This window comes from Mastacembelus armatus, chromosome 7 (assembly GCF_900324485.2).
Source record: "Mastacembelus armatus chromosome 7, fMasArm1.2, whole genome shotgun sequence".
In the NCBI taxonomy this organism is placed as follows: domain Eukaryota; kingdom Metazoa; phylum Chordata; class Actinopteri; order Synbranchiformes; family Mastacembelidae; genus Mastacembelus; species Mastacembelus armatus.
Window position 1 is genome coordinate 19,671,617 of NC_046639.1, and position 14,766 is coordinate 19,686,382.

Genomic DNA, 14,766 nt, shown 5'->3' on the forward strand with positions numbered 1-14,766 from the left:
AGAGAAACTGTGGAGTGACTGAAAAGAGACACATGAGCTTTTCTATGAAGGAACAAAACATTTTTAATTGTTGTTGCTAAATCATAGACATGAGTCTGGACAAACTCATAAATAATTATCTTAATTAGGCATTAAATTCTTTACTTCTTTTCTCTTAATGTTGTGATCACATAGAACATATAGTTACAATATTTACTCCATTGTAACATGTTGCAAATCAAATGTAGTCTAGTTTTCAGTTATATGTCCCGTAATCTCGCTCTTTCTTACTATAACATCTGTCATAAGCACAACGAAACTAAACACTTATTTATTTAAATTTTCTTTAAATAAATTTCCAATGTTCATATGTAAATCAATATAAAAAAACGATTTACTCTCCTTTGTGTGATAACTCTTCAATTTTTTTTCATTTATAACCAGCAGAGATGATCAGTCACTTGGCTTCATGTCATGTTATAGTTTCTATAAATACTGAAAATGACTTTGGTAACTGTGGGCAGCACAGTGACTGAGTGGTTAGCACTGTTGCCTCACAGCAAGAAGGTCCTGGGTTTACATGTTCACCCCCTGATTGTGTGGGTTTACTCCAGATACTCTGGTTTCCTCCCACAATCCAAAAACATGTTTGTCAGGTTAATTGGTGACTCTAAATTGCCCATAGGGGTGAGTGTGAGTGTGTGTGGTTATTTGTCTCTATGTGTCCCTGTGATGGACTGGTGACCTGTCCAGGGTGTACCCCTGCTTTCCACCTGAAAGAGAGCTGGGAAAGGCTCCAGCAGATCCCTGTGACCCTGGTTAAGGAATAAGCGGGTATAGATAATGGATGGACTTTGGTAAGTCATTTGTTGGAATAAGAGAACTGCTAAGTTAATCCCAACTAATAAAAATATCAGATGTAACATTAATGTCAAGGTGAAAAATTAAAAAATACAGAAAACGGAGTAATTGTGAATATGCAGCAGTTTGAGACAGATCATAATATAACACAATATTGTGACAATTAAACAGGGTGCAAAATAATTGTAAAATCAAATTTTCACTTCATAAATATAACTGGGCAAGATAAATTATGTACTAAATAAAAAACAGAAATTAAGATCTGATCAGAGATAAGTTGAAGTCAGAGAAGGCAAAGAACATGTAGCTCATAGAGGCGCAGCACAAATCATAAGACAGTCCACATTAATGGACTAGGTATAAGGACATCAGAACCGACCTTGGACACCACCTGGATGAAGTTGTGGTAAATTTCATAATGTGGCGGAGGGGAGTGGTGAATGGGTTTTCCATGGGTCTCCCCCCATGGGGCCTAGACAAGCGAAGCCCAAAGAAGCGACATATGGCCGCCCCTCTGTGGGCCTGCCACCTGCAGGAGCATCCATAAGGGGCCAGTGCTTAAAGTGGTCAAAGGCCGGGACCTCAACGACCCGATCCCTGGACGCATTTTTATCCATTACATTAACAATGCATTGGCATCCGATGTAAAATATAAGCTAAATCAAACATGCATCCATCTTCTATATCCACTTTGTCCTGAACCAGGGTCACGGGGATCTGCTGAGCCTATCCCAGCTCGCTCTCGGGTGAAAGGCAGGGGTACACCCTGGACAGGTGACCATTCCATCGCAGGGTCACATATAGACAGAAAAAACCCACACACACAAGTGTGTGGGCAATTTAGATTCACCAATCAACCTGAATGTTTTTGGGACTGTGGGAGGAAACCAGAGTACCCAGAGTAAACCCACACAAGCACAGGGAGAACATGCAAACTCCACACAGAAAGGCCTGGTTGCGAACCCATGACCTTCTTGTTGTGAGGCAACAGTGCTAACCACTCAGCCACCATGCTGCCCCTAAATCAAACATCTTGTTGTGCAGACGTTTCAACCTGAAAGAGATCAGTGACTGCAAAGTAGTAGCTGGGGAGAGTGTAGCCAGACAGTATAGGATGGTGGTGTGTAGGATGACTCTGGTGGTGAGGAAGATGAAGAGGACAAGGGCAGAGCAGAGGACCAAGTGGTGGAAGTTGAAAAAGTGTGGCTTTCAGGGAGGAGCTGAAACAGGCTCTGGGAGGTCAGGAGGTTCTTCCAGATGACTGAACAGCTACAGCTAAAGTGATCAGGGAGACAGGTAGGAGGGTACTTGGTGTGTCATCTGGAAAGAGGAAAGCAGATAAGGAAACTTGGGAGGCTTGGGGATGGAATGAAGAAGCTCAGAAGTGTGTTAAGAGGAAAAGGTTAGCTAAGAAGAAGTGGGACACAGAGGACAGAAGAGAACAGACAGGAGTACAGGGAGATGCAACGTAACGTGAAGGTAGAGGTGGCAAAGGCCAAACAAAGGGCATATGAGGATTTATATCATAGGTTGGACACTAAGGAGGGAGAGGTGGATTTGTACAGGTTGGCGAGGCAGAGAGACAGAGATGGGAAGGATGTGCAGCAGGTTAGGGTGATCAAGGACAGGGATGGAAATGTGTTGACAGGTGCCACAAGTGTGATGGAAAGATGGAAGGAATACTCTGAAGAGTTGATGAACGAGGAAAATGTTAGAGAGCACAGATTAGAAGAGGTGACTGTTGTGGATCAGGAAGTAGCAAAGAGTGGAAAGGCAGTTGGTCCTGACGACATACCTGTGGAGGTATGGAAGTATTTAGGAGAGGTGGCAGTAGAGTTTTTGACTGGGCTACTTAACAAGATCTTGGAGAGTGAGAGGATGCCTGAGGAATGGAGAAGTGTACTGGTGCCTATTTTTAAGAACAAGGGAGATGTGCAGAGTTGTGGAAACTACTGAGGAATAAAGCTGACGAGTCACACAATGAAGTTATGGGAAAGAGTAGTGGAGGCTAGGCTGAGGTCAGAAGTGAGCATTTGTGAAAGAGAACCACAGATGCAATATTTGCTTTGAGAATGCTGATGGAGAAATACAGAGAAGGCCAGAAGGATCTGCATTGTGTCTTTGTAGGTTTGGAAAAAGCGTATGACGGTGCTGAGAGAGGAGCTGTGGTTTTGTATGAGGAAGTCTGGAGTGGCAGAGAAGTATGTTCGAGTAGTGCAGGACATGTATGAGAGCTGTAAGACAGTGGTGAGGTGTGCTGTAGGGGTGACAGAGGAGTTCAAGGTGGAGGTGGGACTGCACCAAGGATCGGCTTTGAGCCCCTTCTTGTTTGCTGTGGTGATGGACAGGCTGACAGATGAGGTTAGACAGGAATCTCTGTGGACCATGATGTTTGCAGATGACATTGTCATCTTTAGTGAGAGGGAGGGAACAGGTGGAGGAAAACCTAGAGAGGTGGAGGTTTGCTCTGGAAAGGAGAGGAATGAAGGTTAGCCGCAGTCAAACAGAGTACATGTGTGTAAATGAGAGGGACTCAAGTAGAACGGTGAGGTTACAGGGAGCAGAGGTGAAGAAGGTGGAGGATTTTAAGTACCTAGGGTCAACAGTCCAGAGCAATGGAGAGTGTGGAAAAGAAGTGAAGAGACGTGTGCAAGCAGCTTGGAACGGGTGGAGGAAAGTGTCTGGTGTGACAAAAGAGTGTCAGCAAGAATGAAAGGAAAGGTGGACAAGACAGTGGTGAGACCAGCAATGTTGTCTGGTTTAGAGACAGTGGCACTGATAAAAAGACAGGAGGCAGAGCTGGAGGTAGCAGAGCTGAAGATGTTGAGGTTCTCTCTGGGAGTGAGGAGGATGGATAGGATCAGGAATGAGGACATCAGAGGGACAGCTCATGTTCGATGTTTTGGAGAAAAAGCCAGGGAAGCCAGATTGAGATGGTTTGGACATGTTCAGAGGAGGGACAGTGAATACATTGGTAAAAAGATGCTGAGGTTAGAGCTGCCAGGAAGGAGGCCTAGAGGAAGACCTTGGATGCTTCTTGGAGTAGGTAAAGGAGGACATGAGGATAGTTGGTGTTGGTGAGGAGGATACAGAGGATAGGGTTGAATGGAGGCAGATGATTCGCTGTGGAGATGCCTGAAGGGAGCAGCCAAAAGGAAATGAAGAAGTTAACAAACCCCTGACAATGCTCGCATCAAACCTGACTGTCACTGTCCCCACTTTGCTCAATCAGACGTTATTATGTCTCACAGCAAATCACATACTGATTTGTCTAAATCTAACTAGAATTTGTATTTTACAGAATTGTGTATTTACAGATTATCCTGGGGTGGGCTCAGGCTGCACTGGGGTCAGACAAAAGGAGAAGATACCAGTTCTACCTCTAAAAGAGGACTGCAGTACAAATATTACACATGTGGAAAGTACATTTGCAAAATCCATTCACACACATGTATCCTACATGTGCTAATTAGACCTGGTTGAGTTATGGTCTTCCTGGTTTTGTTTTTGTATCTGTTATCTCTTTTAATATTTACTGTTACTTTTAAATCTTATGAATGGCTCAAATGAATAGTAAATGTGAAAGCCTTTTGTAGTTAAAGTTGCCATTGTACACTATCTACATTATTATAGGTAAGGCCCTGGGAAAAAGATCCATGGAAAGGTTGTTGGGGTGCTCCATAGTGTCAATGGGTGACCATAGCAAAAACTGTTTCAATATGATAACCATGAATACTTGTTAGCAAAAAAAATTGTAATAATTGCTTACATATAATCATCGACTTATTTTCTTCATAAGTGTTCATCCTGTAATTATGTGATTTCTGAGCCCACTGCTGCAGGCAGCTTCTCACCATCTAACCCTGAAAAATGGTTAAAACCTGTTTAACTCGATACTGTGTCTGGCAAATGGTTGTTTTATAGCTCAGCAATTGTATGTGCTGAGATATGTAATGTTTAGCCTGGCAGTGCCTAATCAGTGACTCTTCACTCTGGAATCAGTGTGTTTCGTGGATGTTACTCCTTGTACAAGAAAATTAGATTTAAACTCTGAAGTTTGTCCTCTGAGTCTTTTTTTTAAGAATATCTCAAACTTCGTTTTTGATGTTGTTTCTCCAAGGCCCTAAATGATGCTGCTGTCACTAGAGTCCCTTTATCTGTCAAAAATAACCTGTTACACCAGAGAGAAAAAAAAGGTTTCAGACTGATGAAGATGCAGATGTTAGAGTATGATGCATTGTTTGAGGGAGGAGGAAGATCAGTATCCAGGAGAGAGACTGAGAGACTGGAGGGGAGGGAGGAGGAGGATGATGAGAGAGATAAACCAACTGTATGACACAGAACTTTGCTCAGAAAGCTGTGAGTGCTCAGCAGCTTCCCCTCTCCTCCTCTCTCTGATGATGGAGGAAGCTGAACTCTGTTTTCCACAACTCCTCAATGTGTCTTGCAAAAAGTACAAACGTCCTCACTCTGAGACAATGGTGGTTTACATTGTGCTGTGCTCCTTCTCTTTGCTGACTGTGGTTCTGAATGTGCTGGTCATCATCTCCATCTCCCACTTCAGGCACAGATAAATGTCTTAGCATTAATAATATGTTGTTGTAGTGAGATTGATTGAAATCAGTGACCTCTGAGCATGACATCCTGATGGTTTGATGAGACTTTGGTTCATAATCAGTGCTTATAACATTTACTGTTTAGATACTCTGTAGTTTGAAGTGTCATTACTGCTTTTAGAAAACAACTGCTTCTATTGGTAATAATGCTGTGGCTGTTTGTAATATTCACTGTGATGATTTTCTCTCACTCCAGGCAGCTCCACACCCCCACCAACCTCCTCCTCTTCTCTCTGGCTGTCTCTGACTTCCTCGTAGGTCTCTTTGTGACACCGTTTCATATCCTCTTAATAGAACCATGTTGGTTCCTGGGTGACCTGGTGTGTGTGTTATATAACTTTTTACCTTTTATCATTGTCTATGCCTCAGTAGTAAACATGGTGCTCATATCAGTCGACCGTTATGTGGCTATCTGTGACCCTCTGCACTACTCCACCAGAATCACTCTAAACAGAGTTCAGATCTGTGTTGTCCTGTGTTGGATTTACTCTGTTTTCTGCAGTTTTCTGTTTTTACAGGATAACCTGATACAACCAGGCAGGTATAACTCCTGTTATGGAGAATGTGTGATTAATATAATCGGAGCTGCTGACCTTGTGCTGAGCTTTATCATTCCAATCACTGCCATCATCATTCTGTATATGAGAGTGTTTGTGGTGGCTGTGTCTCAGGCTCGTGCCATGCGCTCCCACATTGCAGCTGTCACACTGCAGCGTTCAGTGACTGTAACTGTTAAGAAATCAGAGATGAAAGCAGCCAGGAATCTTGGTGTTGTTGTTGCTGTGTTTCTCATGTGTTACATTCCATCTTACTGTGTCACTCTGTCTGGATATGAACTATCAATCGGATCTTCAACTAATGTTTTCATATTTTTTCTATTAGTGTTTAACTCCTCTCTAAACCCTATAATTTACGCCTTTTTGTATCCCTGGTTTAGAAAATCAGTTAAACTCATTGTTACCCTTGAAATCCTGCAGTCTAACTCCTGTATGATCAACGTGCTGTAGAGAGGAAAAAAATGAGTTTTTACTTTACTGTTGCAGAATCAGACTGGACTAGAAACAGTCTGGATAAATTCAGAAATGTTAATTGTTAATTAGTTAATTAAAATGTTTGTTTTCTTTTAAAGCTTTAAAATATAGTCACAATATTTCCTGTTGTCACTGCTTATATCACATATAGTAAATCAAACATAGTACTTGAGTTATATATTCTGTAATATTCACAGATGTTTCTTAACATCTGTCATGATCACAATGACATTAAATGTATTTTTATTACTTTAAATTAATTTCCAATATCCCAATGTCAATAAATTCTGATCTTAAAAACGTATTCTCCTTTTGTGACATATTTCTTGGCTTCAAATTCATACTTTGTCTTGTAATGGTTTCTATAAATACTGAAAATGCTTTAGATAACCTTTCTCCTGGAGTGAGCCTTAAGTTAAATACAGCTAACAAAATTATCAGATGTAACAATGTAACATTAAGTTCAAGCTGAGAAATGAAAAAACATAAGTCATTGTAGACTTTGATCCATAAATGTGTCAGATCACATTTCAGATTTGTCAGGATTCCGGGAGGTGGCTTGCCCAACACTGCCCCCTGCTGACTTAGACTGTCTACTATTCTGGAGCAATTAGTTTAATTCACTGCACCTGCCCGCTGCAGCTTTTAAAGCAGATCAGGACACAGTGCTCCTTGCCAGATTGTGGTTAAACCTCGTGTGGACACTTAACTGTTACTTCATTGCCTTCTGGAGATTTGCCTTTGACTTGTGTGTACCGTGTAAACGAAGAGGAACTGCCTCGCCTGGGTTCGTACGGATCACTACGGCGAACCTCTGGATCCCTTTACCTGACCGGAGAAGGAGATAAGTAACCGAATATCAAGTCTTCCCCTAAGTGAACACGGAAGAGGAGACCTAGCTCTTAAGCGCTTCCACAAATAACTGGTATTGATGAACCTAAGTTTGTAACTGACAATCAATGTGACTTTTGACGGTGGAGTTGCTTTCTGGAGTGTGAGGAAGCTTTTTCTGTTCGGACCTAAAAGAGTTTGAGTTTTTCTATCAGTAGGAATCAAGGACAATAAGGGAACTTCCTGGATCGTCGCGACGAAGAACCCTAAAATAAGAAGACTCCATCTAAAGGCAGTGAAGGAGTATTTAGTTTTCCCCATGCACCCGTGTCTCTGATTGCCTTAGTTCCTGCCACACTGGATTCTGCTAACTCCCAAGAAAACTAGGAGCAGTCTAGGTAATTAGTAAACACACACTTATTTTCCGTTCATACGATGCTCAGAATTAACTGACTGTCTGCTTCATCTTAGATCCCGTTGGTGTTATTCCCAGACCTTCCACCAGATCCATCCTTCATTAATTTCAATAAATTGTATTTGTTCTCTATCTCACTCGTGTCAGTATTGTGCGCTCAGAACAACCTCGGTGATTTCTAACAAGATTATCTGTAAATGTGCCAGGACACAGAAGATATTTCTCATCTGTCTCTAACAGTGTGACCTTGTCCACATATCTTTGGCTACTTTCACCATCCAGATGAGTGACATCAGTAGCAGACTGTATATCACTATGAACTATGTAGACAGTGTAAAAACTACAACACAGTCTCCATGACATGAAATTAAGCCACTTTATAGTATCTTATTTTCTGGACTGAAATCATTGCTGTACCTAACATCCATCTCATCCATTTCAGCTACTGGGTTTGGCTCAGCTGAGTCTGTGTCTTTACACAAAACATCAAGACACACTGATATGACACAATGGACAGGAGGTCTTTTAAGGGCAGGAGTGGTGTGGATGGCTGAATTGTTCTGGAAGACCATGGTGATGTCCATACAAGAGCCACACTGGAGGGCAGCAAAGGAGGCATGTTTTCTCTGAGGCTGAGTCAGTGGGTGGCAATGGATGACTCTGAAGTAGACTGAATAATTAAATTTAGGAACAATACCCATACAGTGGGGACACACAATGTTTGAGCTGGTAATGAATTTTATTTAGGCAGAACGTCTGATCAGACCAAGTTGGATCACATCTGTTCCATTCTGAATAAGCTGAAAAGATAAAATCATGTGTATGATACGTACACATTCTAATCTTAAGTCTTTAGATCCAGTTTCTGCAATTTGCTCTCATGAAGATTTTTTAAAAAATGTGTGATATTTAATATAATTTTAATTCCAACAGAAAATTCAGCATGATGGTATTGTAGTGCAAACAATGTATGGGTCACATGCATGTGTTCATGAGTCAGTGTTATGTGACTATCAAAGTAACATATATACAGTGGGTACGGAAAGTATTCAGACCCCTTTAAATTTTTCACTCTTTGTGTCATTGCAGCCATTTGCCAAAATCAAAAAAGTTCATTTTATTTCTCATTAATGTACACTCAGCACCCCATCTTGACAGAAAAAAAACAAATGTAGAAATTTTTGCAAATTTATTAAAAAAGAAAAACTGAAATATCACATGGTCATAAGTATTCAGACCCTGTGCTCAGTATTGAGTAGAAGCACCCTTTTGAGCTAGTACAGCTATGAGTCTTCTTGGGAATGATGCAACAAGTTTTTCACACCTGGATTTGGGGATCCTCTGCCATTCTTCCTTGCAGATCCTCTCCAGTTCTGTCAGGTTGGATGGTGAACGTTGGTGGACAGCCATTTTCAGGTCTCTCCAGAGATGCTCAATTGGGTTTAGGTCAGGGCTCTGGCTGGGCCACTCAAGAACAGTCACAGAGTTGTGCCGAAGCTACTCCTTTGTTATTTTAGCTGTGTGCTTAGGGTCATTGTCCTGTTGAAAAGTGAACCTTCGGCCCAGTCTGAGGTCCTGAGCACTCTGGAAGAGGTTTTCTTCCAGGATATCTCTGTACTTGGCCGCATTCATCTTTCTTTCAATTGCAACCAGTTGTCCTGCCCCTGCATCTGAAAAACACCCCCACAACATGATGCTCCCACCACCATGTTTCACTGTAAGGATTGTATTGGGCAGGTGATGAGCAGTGCCTGGTTTTCTCCACACATACCACTTAGAATTAACGCCAAAAAGTTCAATCTTGGTCTCATCAGACCAGAGAATCATATTTCTCATAGTCTGGGAGTCCTTCATGTGTTTTTGGGCAAACTCTGTGCGGGCTTTCATGTGTCTTGCACTGAGGAGAAGCTTCCGTCGGGCCACTCTGCCATAAAGCCCTGACTGGTGGAGGGCTGCAGTGATAGTTGACTTTGTGGAACTTTCTCCCATCTCCCTACTGCATCTCTGGAGCTCAGCCACAGTGATCTTTGGGTTCTTCTTTACCTCTCTCACCAAGGCTCTTCTCCCACGATTGCTCAGTTTGGCTGGACGGCGAGGTCTAGGAAGAGTTCTGGTCGTCCCAAACTTTTTCCATTTGAGGATTATGGAGGCCACTGAGCTCTTAGGAACCTTGAGTGCTGCAGAAATTCTTTTGTAACCTTGGCCAGATCTGTGCCTTGCCACAATTCTCTCTGAGCTCCTTGGGCGGTTCCTTCGACCTCATGATTCTCATTTGCTCTGACATGCACTGTGAGCTGTAAGGTCTTATATAGACAGGTGTGTGCCTTTCCTAATCAAGTCCAATCAGTTTAATTAAACACAGCTGGACTCCAATGAAGGAGCAGAACCATCTCAAGGAGGATCAGAAGAAATGGACAGCATGTGAGTTAAATATGAGTGTCACTGCAAAGGGTCTGAATACTTATGACCATGTGATATTTCAGTTTTTCTTTTTTAATAAATTTGCAAAAATTTCTACATTTCAGTTTTTTTCTGTCAAGATGGGGTGCTGAGTGTACATTAATGAGAAATAAAATGAACTTTTTTGATTTTGGCAAATGGCTGCAATGACACAAAGAGTGAAAAATTTAAAGGGGTCTGAATACTTTCTGTACCCACTGTATGTATTTTTTCCTCATAGGTCATTTATATGTAATATTCTATAACGTATACCCTCCTGAACTGAAAAGTGGCCAATAAGTAGATAACTAGCTTAATATGCAGTAGAAAATTTTGTTTTCTACTCTTTACACCTAAGGTACAGAGAAAAGTCTACTTTTAAAATAAAAAGCAGAACAGTATAATCACAACATGTCTTTTCCACTGATTTTAGTATATTTTTGGAAAATAATACATGAGCTTTACTTAAAATAAACTTTAAGGGTACTTTTTGTGAGGATTATAATGCAAATTTTAGATACAAACACCAGAGCACATCACTGACACATACTTTAAGAAGTACTTCATAGTCCACATTCCTTGTTTCAAGCATTTACTGAGAACTTGGTTAAGTACACACTAAAACGGTACAATAATGTATTTAAAATTACTATGCTACCATACAAGCTTAAAGCAGCAAACAGAGCAACAGCACAGTCAAAGACTAGTTTGCCCTCCATGGCAGCTTCAGCCAAATACCTACCAAGTGTGGTCAGTTTATTAGATCCTGTTAACCAATCACAAGCCACAGCACAGAGGACTGTGCAGATCCTATTTAAGATTATGGCATAGAGTTACATGACTGCTTATTTATAGCAAATCAATTAAAACAAGCAATTATCTGTCTACTTTATCCTGTTTAGAGCAGGTAGACCAGATGACACTCTAATCAGTGACTTTGCAACAGCTGAACAGTAAAACTTTAAAAAAAACAATTGTCTACTGTCATTTTCATCTCACTTAAAAGGAAAATTGCCACTACAAGTAGCCCTACTGTATACAGTAAATTGCCTTGGTCAAACACCTTTTGTAGGAAACAGTAATTTCCACACAATCCTTACATGGAGTAAAGGCTCTTATGAGTGTCAAAATATGAAAACCCCAAACCTCCTTTCAGCTTGGTTACAGGACAGAAATTCTTATCATAAAATGATGATTTAACTTCGTCCAGGTGGTGTCTGAGGTTGTTTCATATACACAGTCAATCACTGCTGACTCTGCTTAACATATTTGATATGCCCAGGTGTTTCTGTGTCATCCTTGTTTCCTATGAGATCTACTGATGTCTGACCAGACAATCATTTCTGATGTCCATTTATTACACAGTTTATCTTTTAGCAGTGCAACAAAGGTTTGATTTTAGAATTATTCTGAAATGATTCTGTGCAGTCTAGTTGCAGTCTCTTTTATCATTATATTGTTTTGTGATACAACAGGTATCAAGGTCAAGAAGCTGTATTCAGACAAGATGCAAACAGATCGTTTCTTTTTCTGCACTACACTTATAATTACAATTCATAATAGCACATGGGGTTATGTTGATTATTTTCTCAGTTATATAAAACATCAAAATTTGTTGGAATTGGGCTGATCATCTCTGCTGTCAGTGCAGGACAGACTAACAGCAGAAAGATATGACTTTGGTTGAAATCAGTCTAAACCTTCTGTTGCAAACACAGAGACTCATTGACAAATTTTAAAGGATCAGTAACTGAAGTAAAGATTGTGCTTGATTTGCTGCAAGTGAGGAAGAAAGTCTGAACACGAAAAGTTACAATGATCACAACACCAAGAAAAAAATGTAATGCCAAACTCTAAACAGCATTTCTTAATTTGTCCACACTGTCTTTATCACATCTGTCATTTAACAGCTGCACATAAAACCTCATTTGTCACAGAAAAGCTCATATGTCTCTTTTCAGTCACTCCACAGTTTGTCTCTACAGCACGTTGATCATACAAGAGTTAGGCTGCAGGATTTCAAGGGTAACAATGAGTTTAACTGATTTTCTAAACCAGGGATACAAAAAGGCGTAAATTATAGGGTTTAGAGAGGAGTTAAAATATACCATAACAATTATGAAGATGTTAGTTGAAGAACCGATTGTGAGTTCATATCCAGAGAGAGAGAAACAATACGACGGACTGTAACACATGAGAAACACAGCAACAACAACACCAAGATTCCTGGCTGCTTTCATCTCTGATTTCTTAACAGTTACAGTCACTGAACGCTGCAGTGTGACAGCTGCAATGTGGGAGCGCATGGCACGAGCCTGAGACACAGCCACCACAAACACTCTCATATACAGAATGATGATGGCACTGACTGGGATGATAAAGCTCAGCACAAGGTCAACAGCTCCGATTATATTAATCACACATTCTCCATAACAGGAGTTATACCTGCCTGGTTGTACCAGGTTATCATATAAAAACAAAAAACTATACAAAACACAGTAAATCCAACACAGGACAACACAGATCTGAACTCTGTTTGGAGTGATTCTGGTGGGGTAGTGCAGAGGGTCACAGATAGCCACATAACGGTCGACTGATATGAGCACCATGTTTACTACTGAGGCACAGAGAGTGATAAAAGGTAAGAAATGATACAGAACACAGACCAGGTCACCCAGGAACCAACAGGGTTCTGTTAAGAGGATTTGAAACGGCATGCCAAGGAGACCTACGAGGAAGTCAGAGACAGCCAGAGAGAGGAGGAGGAGGTTGGTGGGGGTGTGGAGCTGCCTGGAGTGAGAGAAAATCATCACAGTGAATATTACAAACAGCCACAGCATTATTACCAATAGAAGCAGTTGTTTTCTAAAAGCAGTAATGACACTTCAAACTACAGAGTATCTAAACAGTAAATGTTATAAGCACCGATTATGAACCAAAGTCTCATCAAACCATCAGGATGTCATGCTCAGAGGTCACTGATTTCAATCAATCTCACTACAACAACATATTATCAATGCTAAGACATTTATCTGTGCCTGAAGTGGGAGATGGAGATGATGACCAGCACATTCAGAACCACAGTCAGCAAAGAGATGAAGGACAGCACAATGTAAACCAACATTGTCTCAGAATGAGAACGTTTGTACTTTTTGCAAGACACATTGAGGAGTTGTGGAAAACAGAGTTCAGCTTCCTCCATCATCAGAGAGAGGAGGAGAGGGGAAGCTGCTGAGCACTCACAGCTTTCTGAGCAAAGTTCTGTGTCATACAGTTGGTTTATCTCTCTCATCATCCTCCTCCTCCCTCCCCTCCTGTCTCTCAGTCTCTCTCTTTTGGATACTGATCTTCCTCCTCCCTCACAAAAAACATCACACCCTTCATCAACTACATTTTCATTCAGCACTCTCTGACACTCTTCCGTTGTGTAACAGGATGTGTTTGCTTTATTCTGTCTCATGCTTGGACATGCTTGTCTTGAAGATGTAAAACAAACAAATTCCAAGACTGTTCTACAAATCTCACAATAATGAATTTCAGACTAAATGGTGAATTTTATTTTAAGAAGTGTACTTCGAAAATCATGTCATTCAATAAATGATAGTTATTCATACATTATCAGTATTTGTCATTCAACAATTAACTACACTCCCCTCCAAAAGTATTGGAACACTGAGGCCAATTCCATTATTTTTTCTATACCAAAAACATTTGGGGTTTGACACCAAAAGATGAATATGAGGCAAGAGATCAATGTTTTTGCTTTCATTTCCGAGTGTTTACATCTGGATCTGATACGCAACTTAGAAGGTTGCACATTTTGCTTGAACCCACCCATTTTCCATGTCAGCAAAAGACTAACAGGTGTGTTTTCCTGCCCAGATGTGTCCTGTTACATTGACTAAACAAGAAATAGTGCTGAATGTCTCCCCTCAGTTTCAGATTTGGGTTCTGCCTGTGCAGACTGTATTTATAGTTAGAGGTGTATCCAACATGAAAACCACAAAGCTGTTTATTAGTGAAAAACAAGCAATTGTGAAGTTGAGAGAAGATGGAAAATCGATCAGAGCCATTGCACAAACATTGGACATAGCCAGTATAAGCTTTTGGAATGTCCTGAAGAAGAAAGAAACCACTGGTGCACAGACTTACACTATAACGGACTTCAAACAGGTAGAACAAGGAAAACAGCAATTAATGACAGAAACATCGTGAGAGTGTAAAGAAAGCTCCTCATACAACTGTTAGTGGCATCAGCAACAACCTCCAGAGGGCAGGAGTGAGTCACAATCTACTGTTCACAGAAGACTTCATGAACACGTGTACAGAGGCTACACCAGAAGATGCAAACCACTTATTAGCAAGAAGAAGAAGAAAGCCAGGCCAGAATTTGCCATAACGTAGAGACGAGCCTCAAAAATTCTGAGAAAGTTTTATGGACTGATGAGACAAAGATTTACCTTCACCAAAGTGATGGAAAGGCTAAAGTTCGGAGAAATACAGGATCTGCCCATGATCCCAAACATACAAGCTGATCTGTGAGACACAGTGGAGGTAATGTCATGGCTTGGGCTTTCATGGTTTCTTCTGTGAT

General features: G+C 40.9%; 1 protein-coding gene across 1 annotated transcript; it reads right to left on the minus strand.

Annotated features, from left to right (window-relative positions):
- Positions 1-12,151: 12,151 nt before the first annotated feature.
- LOC117152676 (trace amine-associated receptor 13c-like) lies at positions 12,152-13,374 on the minus strand. The gene is made up of 2 exons (XM_033325318.1): positions 13,211-13,374; positions 12,152-12,962 (listed from the first exon to the last, which is right to left on the minus strand). The coding sequence occupies exons 1-2, from the start codon at positions 13,372-13,374 to the stop codon at positions 12,152-12,154; spliced, it is 975 nt and encodes a 324-aa protein (XP_033181209.1).
- Between the last annotated feature and the right edge of the window lie 1,392 nt (positions 13,375-14,766).

Bases quoted from the DNA above. Each gene is read 5' to 3' on its own strand.
- LOC117152676 (XM_033325318.1), bottom strand. From the start codon at position 13,374: ATGGAGGAAGCTGAACTCTGTTTTCCACAACTCCTCAATGTGTCTTGC. The intron at 12,963-13,210 runs GCACAGATAAAT...CTCTCACTCCAG, and splicing joins ATCTCCATCTCCCACTTCAG to GCAGCTCCACACCCCCACCA.